Source organism: Sprattus sprattus (genome assembly GCF_963457725.1).
Source record: "Sprattus sprattus genome assembly, chromosome: 6".
Lineage (NCBI taxonomy): Eukaryota > Metazoa > Chordata > Actinopteri > Clupeiformes > Clupeidae > Sprattus > Sprattus sprattus.
The window spans coordinates 3,180,934-3,193,614 of NC_137925.1; the positions used below are offsets into that span (position 1 = coordinate 3,180,934).

General features: G+C 42.4%; 1 protein-coding gene across 1 annotated transcript; it reads left to right on the plus strand.

Moving 5' to 3' along the window:
- Positions 1–1,233: 1,233 nt before the first annotated feature.
- cplx2b (complexin 2b) lies at positions 1,234–11,059 on the plus strand (the record flags this gene model as incomplete). Its single annotated transcript, XM_080840593.1, has 3 exons — positions 1,234–1,342; positions 9,583–9,758; positions 10,862–11,059. The coding sequence occupies exons 1-3, from the start codon at positions 1,312–1,314 to the stop codon at positions 11,057–11,059; spliced, it is 405 nt and encodes a 134-aa protein (XP_080696719.1). The 5' UTR covers positions 1,234–1,311.
- Positions 11,060–12,681: the final 1,622 nt, after the last annotated feature.

Consider the following 12,681-nt stretch of genomic DNA (forward strand, 5'->3'; position numbering starts at 1 on the left):
ATTGACTTCAAATGAGCCTTTTCTGTGTGAGAGAGTGATTCCAAGAGCTTGACACACAGGTAGGCCTAACAACAAACGAGCTTTCATTCTATGAAGATGATGACGTATTCCATCTAAGTAATGAGGTATTGACATGCTCTTTTCCCAATTATCGCTCACACACGAGGCCAACCCACCGAGCAGAGGGCGGGTAGGAATACAGTCTTCTTGCCAGTGGGTGCCTTAAGACAATGGAGTGTGGCTAAACACGCACAGGCACAGCACAACGCTTTTTTCCTTGCTCGAACGTACCTGTCGATAAGCTATCTATCAGTTAGTTACGGAGTGTTTTGATGCTAGAAGCTGCGTGGCGCTAACCTACAGAAACTGGATTTCACGGACACTGCATTCGGGAGTAGCTGTAACAATCACCATAGTTACAATTCCGCATGTTATGATGGGCTTGATGAGTTAAAAACATAGAACAAAGAGTGACGTGTAACATTTGAGTGATTGTTCATTACAATGCATTATGATACTTTGCACCAGCAAATTGTCTTGTTGACATTTAGAGGCTTCTCACCTGGCAACATTGTGTGGCTGACTTACTTGGAGACAGAATGTTCCAAAAAACCATGGCATCATTCTTATAAGGGCAGATATTAACTCTTTCTAGACAGCATCAGTTTAATTAAGTTCACATTGGAAATGTCTCCTATATAATCATGATTCATCTGGCAGCACACCATACAGGGCCGCATATTGATTACAAGTTTAATTTGTACATTTTTTAGGTCACTTTATTGAGTCTGTCAGTGTTGCCATTTCAGTGAGACTGCAGGAGTGATCAAGTTTCAATCGCATGATAGATCAATAATAACAGATGGAGTTGTGGGCCTCTTCTTTGGCGCTCTCAGCACTGCGTACCAAGAATATGGAACAAATGTGGTTGCTTGTTATTTCATTAGCTTCGAATAGAGCTGTTAAGATAGAGGCACAGTAACTATTTCATCAAGCACATATTGTAGTGGCTTGTTAACAACCTTCTATGAAATTTCTGCAAATTCTTATGCAGCCCTCCAGCCTACGGAGAGCTATAAACTGACGCTAGCAAAAGTGCCATGTTTCTTTCCCCAGCTTGTCCCAGGCTGCACCCCCTTAACGCGCCCACTGATTAGTCTGTCTCTGCCTTCCCCCACAGGAGCGATAGAGATTTATCTGGAGTGCAGCACATATTGACAGCAGCAAGCAAGCCAGGCCTGGGGGAAACGGAGGGCTACATGCAACTTTCTCTTTAGCTTTTGCCAAGACCTGAACACACCAAGTGCAACCATGGATTTTGTGATGAAGCAAGCCCTGGGCGGTAAGTGTCACTGATTCACTGAAATATCTCATGTGTCAATCCACTGCATGCTGTCTCTTATAGTGACTTTAGTATTATAAGGGAGTAGGATTACAGCATCTGTACAACATTGTTAGGATACTGAAGTGGCTAGAGATAGTCTTTAGCATCTTAACAGATGTAAAACACTTTGGTTTGTTTTGTTGATGAGTCGTGCTGTTTCAGCTAATTAAGTTACTAAAGTCAGACACGTATGCAATGAAAAGAGAAAACAAAATGCATGAGCAGCGATGCATTGTAAGGAAATGCTTAAGTAGTTTTATTTTTTCATAGGGGTTTCAGTTCTTTTTGCTACTCTGTGCGAGTGTTTAGCTGAAATACACAACTTCCCCCAACCCTTAATGGTATCACTGCGATTTCCCCTATGACATTCATTTCAGTCCATATGCCCACTTTGCACCGCGCAAAGTATATTCTAACCCCATGCTGTGTGCAGATATGGTCATCGGCTGGGGTATACTCTGCCTAAAGGTCAATGAGCCCTTGAATCAATTGCCTGATTCGGTTTCATCAGTAGAATGAGTAAAGGGTCATAAAGTAGATTTATTCCTCTCCTTCCAATCCCCCCCGAGGCCCCAGACGTTGAAAATTGCCTGTGTTGGAAGAGCCTTTGGTCATGTGACACGCGCTTTATGCCTCATGTCATAGCTTGGTGGGATCTCATTGGACCGGGCTGAGGGGGTAGGATCCTCTTTAACTGATGAGGAAGTGAACATATGGAGTAGTTTGTCTCCTTTAGTTCACATGCTGCCATGATTGGTCCAGGCAGGCCAGGTTCCTGAGTGTAGATTGACCTAAATGATAAATGAAATGTGGTGTCTTTGTGTTTCCCTCTTGCCCTTCGGGGGGGGGGGGGGGGGGGGGGGCAGGGCAAGAAGCAGAGCATTGATAGGTCAGCATCTGCAATGAGTTTATTTTATGAGCAGCCCAATGTCAGATTGGACATACAGTATAAGAACACATAGACCAACACATTGTTAAAGGCACCCAGTGCAACTTTATGTAAACATTCAATGAAAAATAATGTGGCGGCGATTGTTGTTGTTATCGATTTTCTATCAGTTCTCACCACACGACGACGTCTCATCTTTGCTCCTTGAATGTCGATATGTAATGGTATGGAGTTATTGAAACTTACTACGTTTAAAAAAGACTAGAAATTGAATGTTTATTTTTAAGCCTCGAAAGTTGCACTGGGTGCCTTTAAAGGTGAGATGTGTAGTTTTTGTGATCAAAAAAATGAAAGCATTTGAAGACTAGAGGAAGTATTCCAAAATGGAGAAAAACACATAATTGTGGGCCACCATATATTTTTGACAAGTTAATTAAGTCCATCTAAGGCCGTGTTTTTAAAATTCCAAACATGTCATGGGGCTCTGGGTGAAAATGCAAGCGTTTACAAGACTTAACAACAGTCCTCACCCCTCCCAGATTACTCGCAGAAACACACTGCATTTCGCTGTCTGTCTGCCAGGCGAAGCCAGTGGCCCGTGTCCCTTCCCTGTTCAGCTGACTGTGCAAAACAAGCTCCACACAAGCCTGTGAAATTGTTTGTCGAATGGCTTTTGGCTCCAAGCATACATTAAGACCCCGCATGGAGTAAAAAACCAGCACCATCAGATGCGGGGATGCTAGTGGGAGTCCTGTGATTATGTAAAAGGGAGAGGGATTGGGAGACGGAACCTGAAGCATGCTTGAGAAAGAACAAGTACATAATAAAGAGAAAATGAAAGAAAGTAAACACTGGCATGAAAAGGAAACTGGATTACATAAGCAGATGCAGCACAGGCACTTAACTCCAAAGTGACTTCATTGTCTGCCAGGACAGTTGTGACCTATCTGCTAATGGACGAATGAGAGACAAGCATGGAATACGCCTTCTCCAGTCGTCTTTCTGAAGGAGTGGCAGGAACTGAAGGGCAGGGTGGCCATTATGTGGATGCAAAATGTTTAAACATTGTCCCTCTGTTACTTCAACAGTCATCTTAGCCGTTTTTATACATGTTTCTACCACCACCACAACTAATCTACTAGTGCTACTACAAATACAATTACTACTAATACTACTGCTGCTACTTATACAATGAGTCTACTAGTACTACTGCAAATACTACTACTACTACTACTACTACTACTAATAATAATAATAATAATAAAACTAGATTACAAGTACTACAAGAAATAGTAGTAATACTACTACTTCTACTACTTGTATTACTAGGCCACTACTACTTCTATTACTACTACTGCTATTGCTATTGCTATTACTACTACTGCTTATACTGCTGTACCTACTATTTCTACTACAGGTTGTATGATCAGTACTGCTACCACCACAAGTTGCTGCGGTGTTGTTTTGGTGCTTGGATTGTATAGTTATAGTGGTACTGACCTATTTTTTTTGACAATTTTTCTTTCATCAAAGAATTGCAAAGCGCTTAATTCACATGCAAATGTGGTGAGCCAGCACATTAGCATATCAACAATAAATGGGGAGATTTTTGTTCTCCTTTCCTCCCTCTGATACATAAACACCACTATTAGCGTGACTTCATCAGACGGGAAGCATCTCATCCCCTCTGCGTACGCGGCTGCTTGTTCTCTGGAGCGCTTTTGATGTAGCGCCAAACACAGAGGGCCAGGGATGGGAAGCGGCCTGCGTCGCTTTAAAAATTCGACGGCAGATTTAGAAAACTTCTAAAGTGTTTTTTTTCCTCAGTGGTTGTTGATTGGTAGGACAGAGGGCTGAGTCTGTATTAACGTCATCCGCGTGCGTAATGAAGGATGTTAGAAAAATCACTGCCATGACTACCACACCCTCCTCCGGTCTACTTTGTACTATTTTTAAGTCAGATTCTCTTTATGCAATCCATATTTTTAGCAAGTCAACAGTTTGAAGTCCTGTTTCCTTTCATGTGAAACTGCCTGGCTGTGATTGTGAATAGCAACAAAAATAGGGTTTAAAATGCTATAAGCGATACTTTTCTTAAGATACATGGGACACCTGGTGTGAAAATATATGCTCTGAGCTGAAAGATGTCGTCTCCTGGGCTCTTTAATCAGCAACTAAAGAGTGTTCATGTTCCGGCTATACTAATCAGGGAATCTGCAAAGAAGTGAGCTTACCTGCCTACAAGTTATTTTGTGTGTGTTAAGCTGTTCCATCGGAAGGAAGAAGTGGACTCAAGCAAGCTGGTGGAAGTTAGCAAGAAATGTCTCCATCCCTTAGGGAACCTGCTCAGTGCACTGCCACCTATAAGTGTTTATATTCCTTAGCAAACTTTCAGTGTGCTAGCTCCTTTTTTTGCAATATTTATTACCATGGTGTTGATAATGATAAAGTGGCAATACTGTCAGTTCAAGTTCAAGCAAGCGTAGTGCAATCCAAACAAGAACTATGAACTAGACCCCAAACTAGAACTAAAACAAGCAATAACTTTATTGTAATCTTATTAAGTGCCTTGAGACAATTTTATTGTTTTGGGCGCTATATAAATAAAATTGAATTGAGTTGAATTGAATTATTCAGGGTACAGGAAGTGTACGGCTATGGGGAGTCAGGAGAGACAGATGACCTTGTGAAAGGTCCAACTGTAAAAGCAGTCAGGATGCTGATGTCCTGGGTTGAGTTAATTATCTATTATGCGACCTCTGACCCCTTCCTGAGGCTGACCTCATGCACACAGCTCCCTAGGGATTGTGGGTAGCTTGCGTTTCGCACACCTCCTTCTAGTTCCAATCTGTCATTCCAAGGTGTCCACCTACACAAGTGCTTTCCCCAATTACGGACGAGGTCAGGACAGGACGGCACACTGTCCTTTGCTAAGAGCCCGTGGAGAGAGATGGAGGCAATTAAAAACACGGATGATGGCAGTGCATCCATGCAGGAGGTGGCTGTATAAGTTATGCATAATAAATGCCTGTCATCAATTATGAATATGTCATTCCCTCCCTCCCTCTATCTTTCTTTCTTTCTCTCTCACTCACTCTATCTCCCTCTCCCTTCCCCTTTCTCCTTTCTCCTTTTCTCTCTCCCTCCCTCTCCCCTCTTCTATGGTTGCTAAATGGCCTGACCCCAGATGGTGTTTGTTCCAGTTTGTTTATTTTTAATCCCCGTAGCTCATGCAGAATCATGCTCGTCAACGTCGTGAGGTAACGTCTGAGTGCTGAGGCATGACACCCTAATGGGATCTCTAAAATGGCCTCAGATTGACTGCAGATGACATATATCCACTTTAAAGACACTGGCTGGCACTGTTGTGCGATAATCAGAATAATGTGTTGGGGGTGGCGTGTGTTGTTTCAAGATCATTTGGCTGGAGAGGGTCATAGGGACTGGTTATTTGTCTGAGGGTTATTGCAGTTTTGAGAAAAACAGCAAATTGAGAAATACAGTAGAAATACATTAGTACAATGCGGAGAACAAAAATTAGTTTGTACCACTTCTTGGTCATCTAGTTTTTAGTGCTTTGTATTTGTCTGTCCTTTTCTTTTAGATTGTGGTAGCCACTGTGTGTGAAAAGAGATGCTAATAATCGTCAGACAGTGTTGCCAAAGGAAAGCTTTTTTAGCTCATATCCAGACGCATGTATATCAAATCACAGTCAGTAGTAGTGATAAAGCTGTATTATAAAGCCTCTTCCTGTGAAAGAGTACCTATCGAATGCTGGCTCCAGCCTTAGCAGCCTTGGCCCGCGGCCAAAACCTCTTAGTCTCCGAGACACAGATCAATACCCAGATAAAGTTTTCACTCCGCTGGCACATCCATAATTCATATTCACTCAGGTGGTCCTGTATTTATGATCGATCACCCCCCAACCCCTCACAACAACGGCTGTGTCGATGTAATGGCGGAAGTCTATGAGTTGTATGCTGGGGGGGGGGCGTGTGAGAGGCCCTGAGTTGTTTGACGATGCCAAAATCCTTGCTACAGCACAGGGGCGAAACGCTGACCACTGCAGATGGCAGAGATCTTTCATCGCCATAGGAACAGACAGCTGTCATGCGGTCGCTGTTTTCATTTCAACATTAACAGCTTTGAGCTGTCCACAAACCTGACTGGTACACTAGAGCAATTACCACACGCACTGTATATCAAAGTGAAAAATATAATAGATGCTAGAATTTGTTTCGAATGACTGATCCAGCCTTAGTGACGACAAATAGCACACTCACAACAATGTTTTTCCTTTGTGAGTTATGAATATAAATAATAACTGAAGTAAATATAAATGGTGGAAATGCATTATGTAGATGGCCAGGCTGTCACTGAAACCTCACCTAGATGGTTCTACAGCTGATGGATAGAAGCTGTTCTGTGATTTAATGAGGCCTCATCTGTCATATACTGTATACACACAGATATAGGAACACAGAACCATAGTTATGGTATGTATGAAGCATTTTCATTTCTTAATAAAGCAAAAGTATGATGCTAATTCACAGTCTGGGCTTTCTAACAAGCTGCTATTGAAATGTCAGTACAAAGATACTGGGTCCTGAGCAGGAACTCAATTAAAATGACCTTTCTTGTGTTTTATTTTTTTCACTATCTTTAATTCTCCACTCAGCACTAGAATACTGATCAGAATCGCTGGCTTCATGACTCACGGCGGCCCTAAAGGATGGCAGAGGGTTTGATTACAGCGTTGGCTGGAACGATACAGATTTTTTTCCCCCTTCTCCTCAGGCAAACACAACCACAAGCCTTTTTTTTCCCTGATCAGTCAGTCAGCGCTCTCTGAATTTGGCTGGGTTGGGAGTGTGGCTCCGCAATGGTCCCTTCTTGCCAAGGCTAACCTCTAACTGCAAAAAAAAAAACCTTTCAATGTTGAGGGGGACTACTATGGGCTGGCTGGGTTGGGGGAGGTGGGGGTGGATCTGTGACAAAGAGTGCAGTGGAGTGTGAAAAGTGTTATGGTGTGTGGGAGTCTTACTCCAGCCGCCTCTGCCTAAAAGGGCCCTCTGGTCATTGTTATTGTTATGATGTAACGTGTACTTTGGGGTGAGGAAAGAGTCTGTTTGCACAAAAACATGTGTGTGTGTGTGTGTGTCTGTGTCTGTGTGTGTGTGTGTGTGTGTGTGTCTGTGTGTCTGTGTGTGTGTGTCTGTGTGTGTGTGTGTGTGTGTGTGTGTGTGTGTGTGTGTGTGTGTGTGTGTGTGTGTGTGTGTGTGTGTGTGTGTGTACATGCAGACACACACACATATTCCATTCATAACATTTATTCAAATATAAGTATACAGACATGAGGACGCCTTGTAGTTCCAAAACAGCTTAAACATAAAATGCATTTGAAGTGTGTGTGTGTGTCCGCATGTGTGTGTGTGTGTGTGTGTGTGTGTGTGTGTGTGTGTGTGTGTGTGTGTGTGTGTGTGTGTGTGTGTGTGTGTGTGTGTGTGTGTGTGTGTGTATGTAGAACACAACAGTACAATGGTGACATGTTTGATATTTTTACCCCTACAACTGTAATGTTGATTAAGGAGGGTTTTGTGGTTGACTATTCTCAGGCCTTACGTAAAGTCTGTGGCAGGTCTAAAAATACAACACTAGATTTTCTGTAAATAACTTTGATCAGTGTCCTTTGTCCTATGAGTTCCTTAATGAATGTTCAAGCAAGATGAAGTAGTCAGTCATCAAAGACACACTCACACACCTACATATATATATATATACACACACACACACACCTACATACACACACACACACACACACACACACACACACACACACACACACACACACACACACACACACACACACAACTAGGACTGCAGCCAGGTTAGCTACGATATGCCAGCAAATAGTAGGTCACAAACACAAACCAGTGGCAGACGATTCTGACGTTTCAGAAGAAAAAGTGCCTAGAAGAGACTGTACGCACTCCACACTCCCAAAAAGCAATCTTGCTCTATATTTAAACTCTCTCTTTGTGTTGCTTTGAAAAGCCTCCCTATTTTTGGAGAGAGGCGAAAAGAATAAAATAGATATTCATTTTGACTTCTTCCGTTGTCCCTGTGTCTACTGACCTTAAACAGGTCAAGGGCAGGGAGTATTAATGACGCCATTAGTGTGGTTCGTAAGGGATAACGGCCGACGAGCTGTCCAGTTCTACGAAGTTAATGGACGCTGCGGGGCAAAGAACACCACGACGCGGAGCGAAGTGGTGTTGGTCCGCAGAAGTCCATTAACTTCGTAGAACTGGACAGCTCGGAGGCCGTTATCCCGCTTATCTCCCGTTTACAACATCCAAAAATGTTTTTATTATTATTATTATTATTATTTAGAATTTCCTTTATCTTTAGGAAATTGAATATGCATAATAACCTGATGAATTCTTGATTTGAAGCCTAGTGCTCCCGTTAGAGAAAGTAGTGAGTTTTTTGAAGAAAAAAAAACCGTTACGTTGGTTGTCAATGGTAACCATTCATGAGCATTGATATGGAACGGCGATTTAACGTTTCTACTGGGACTACGTCCAAGGTGTCCGGTTATACGAACTTAATGTACACCCCATTAGCCAATCAGAAAACAGTATTTCGTTCCAGAGGGAGATAATTATTATTAATGACACCTTGGTCACCACAGACCCTTCGTTCCATTTCCTTCTCTCTCCCAGTCTCCTCTTTCAAAAAAACCTTTTTCTTTTCTTTCATCCTTTTTAAAAGGACCATCTTCTTCCTTTCTTTCCGTCTGTCTTCCATCTTTTTTCTGCCTGTCTTCTTTCTATTTTTCTTTCTTTCTTTCTTTCTTTCTCTTTCTCTGTTAATCTGTCCATCTATCTATCTACTATCTCTCTGCCTCCGTGTGCGTCTGCCCTGATGAATGTCATTGTCATTATGCCTCTGCTTAGACCAGGCAAACACACAGACACTGATTCCCTACACTTCCACAGCAAAGTGCTTTTATCTCCTCATAAACTGCTAGGTGGGGAAATGTAGAGCAGTGGTGATTCAACCCTTCAGCAGGGGAGTGTTGAACATTCTAATAAAAAAATGCGTTCAGCAACAAGATTCTATTGGATGGACTCCGATATTATTTAGAATGTTCATTTTACAACCTTGTAAACACACTGGTGTGACGGTATCTGCTGAAGGGTTATTAAGACAGGCTCTATAACTCTTAATGACCCGGCACTGTTTTACTTCTCTTCCTGCCTCCTACACTCTCTCTCTCCCTCCCACTATCCATCCCTCCCTCCAGGGGCCACCAAAGACATGGGGAAGATGCTCGGAGGTGAGGAGGAGAAGGACCCTGACGCGGCGGCCAAGGAGGAGGAGAGGCAGGAGGCCCTGAGGCAGCAGGAGGACGAGAGGAAGGCCAAGCACTCTCGCATGGAGGCCGAGAGGGAGAAAGTACGGCAGACCATCAGGGACAAGGTGAGCGCCCGTTTAGTCTTGTCTGGCCAAGCACTCTCGCATGGAGGCACAGAGGGAGAAAGTACGGTAGACCATCAGGGACAAGGTGAGCGCTCCCGTTTAGTCTCGTCTGGGATTTGGTGGGCGAGGCTGTGAATGCTGTCACGCTGCTCCCACTCGCCTGTCACTCTCGCATGCAGAATAGCTTGAACGCGAGCGGAATAAGCTGAGACGTTTACCTCATCTTTGTTTTGAGTTTCTGGTAAACAATGAGCTGCCAAACTATTTTCAACTTTCAATTCACTTCACTAGCCAAGATGGATGGTGATAGCAGATGTCTGAAACATATCGCAGTAGAAATACCCCACTAGAAATTATTTTTTTCACCGAAAAAAATCGGAATGAATTAACAAGTTGCTGTTTACAGTTAGGTCTAGCACTGCAGTTTGTGTGAAGCAAGGGGCTAGGATTATATTAAAGTAGGACTAAATTACAGCTAGTTGACAGTGAGAAAACAGTTAGGGGTATTTGACATTTGGTATCACTTTCCATAACTTGCCTTTACTTAAATCCAGTGTCCATAAAGCATTATAAACGCATTAATTAAGGGTTATAAAGTATAAATAATGTACAATGACTGCACTCAGAGCGGTATGATGTATTATAAGCCCTACACTCCTATCATTATGAACGCTTGTATGGGGTCACATAAAGAGCATGTGGTGAATAAACAGCATTTGTCATTAGTGCCATTATCAAGAGGTAAAAGAATCTGTATTATGCATTCTGATACGTCAAGCTCTAAGGGCTTATGCCTTAACATTGTAATGTGATACAAGTGCAGTCATTACTATGTATAAACAGTTAATAAAGTCTTTTGTCAATCATTATGACATTATGAATACATTATGAATAACCTTTGATGAATGTGGTTAAAATGCTTTACGGATACTGGGTTTAAATTAAGTCTTTGACCTTAACAAAATGTCTTTGAACTTAAGTTATTTAGCCGTATAGATAATAGGTAATTCCGAGTACTCCTATTTTATACAACTCAAAAGCTACCGAATAGAAAGACTTACTTGCCACAACCTCTGAATGATGTTTTTTCTGTGCTCGTGTAGTACGGCCTGAAGAAGAAGGAGGAGAAAGAGGCCGAGGAGAAGGCAGCCTTGGAGCAGGCGTGCGAGGGCTCCCTGACGAGGCAGAAGAAGGCCATCCCTGCCGGCTGCGGAGACGAAGATGACGAGGACGACGAGAGCATCCTGGACACTGTCCTAAAATTCCTGCCCGGACCACTGCAGGACATGTTCAAGAAGTAACGGTCACGGGACCGTGCTCCAGGCTGGCAGGAAGGAGGCAGGTGGGGGGTTGAGGAGCTAGAGAGGAGGCTCACAGGGCCAGGAGAGAGGGGGGAAGAGAGTGGGAGGAGAGCTGGACAGGGGGGGGGGGGGGGGGGGGTTGTTCTTGCCAAACTGTGGAAGGCTCATCACTGCCTTGACGTGATTTCTGACGTTCCGTTTTCATTTTGATGTTCTAATTATTTTTAATAATTATTATTTCTTATTTCTTTTTTCTTGAACACACCCTATAAGCCCCCTTTTTACACAGCTAATTAGTCTTTGAATGGCCATTCAGGTTGAAATTGTTTACACTTCATGAATATTTCTCCTATACATATATATATAACTCTTTTCTGTTCACTAATATGCCACACCATCAGGATTTCGAACAGATTTGTCGGTCATTGATGTATGACACGAAAGGTTGGAGTTAGCCTGTAGGCGTGAAGCTGATTGGGTTAGATGGAGCTCATGAAACGTATCCCATAGTGCACTTCTGTCAGAGGCACAGGAGACAAAAATCACAATGCATGAGCTCCTTCTATGGTGGCCAGTGGGGTGGTGTTGTTTCTTCAAATTGCTTTTTTGTGTTTATGGGCTGTGTAAGGAGATTGTGATGCTTAAGGGGTGTAGCAGCTCAGACTGTGCCTTCAAATAATTTCCTTTTTGCTCAAGGGAGTTTTTTTCTGAAGGTGTGCCCTGCAGATCCCTTCTGTGTAAGAATGCATTCCTTTTTTGTGTGCTTTAGGATATACATTTTACACTATTTCAAAATGATGTACATACTTTTATGTTATCTCTCCTATAGGTGATAGAATGTTGTTTAACATTTAGATTGACTGTTCCGATGGGGAAAAAAGTAAATATATTGCAAATATATTGTAATATATTTAAGTTCCATTTACAAGACAGCGAGAGAGGTCTACGAGCCTTTTAAGGCCTTAAGTGTTTGGCTTGCCTCCAAGTTCACAAACTTCATGAAGGATTCCCTCCACAAAACAATGAATTTGCCTGTCAGAACCTAATATTGACTGAACCATTAACCGTAGTTTTAAATGCACAAGTTTCAAAAATGGTACTTATTGCAGGGGAGGAAAGGCATACTTATAAAACAGCAGTTTTCAGTGTGTGTTTGGAGGACAGACTCTTGACTCTAGGAGACATGAGGCCTAGAGATAGCCTAGTACAGCCTGGTTCACATGTCTGTGTGGGGAAATAAATCACTGCCTTTTTTTAAACAAAAAAAACCAACAGTACAAAGGGAACTAAATAATTTGCCATCAAGTTAAAAATATTAGTAATCTCATACAAAAAAAAAAATCATCATTCCACGTTTTAGATACATTTACTATTGTAATAACACAGATAAATATCAATTGATTGGTAGCGCTAGAGTCACCCTTGAAGATTAGCCTGCTAGCGTGTGTAGTTCTTACCTAGAGGTGGCTAGTCCCACAGTCCCAGAGACAATCAGACGTAAGCCCACTGCCAAACGGTGGATCAAGCCGATAAATGATGTCATCTCACCTGTCAAATACATTTCATGAAACTCAAATGCTGTCCTTTCTTGTTCTAAAAAATCTAAGGCTAGATAGCCTATT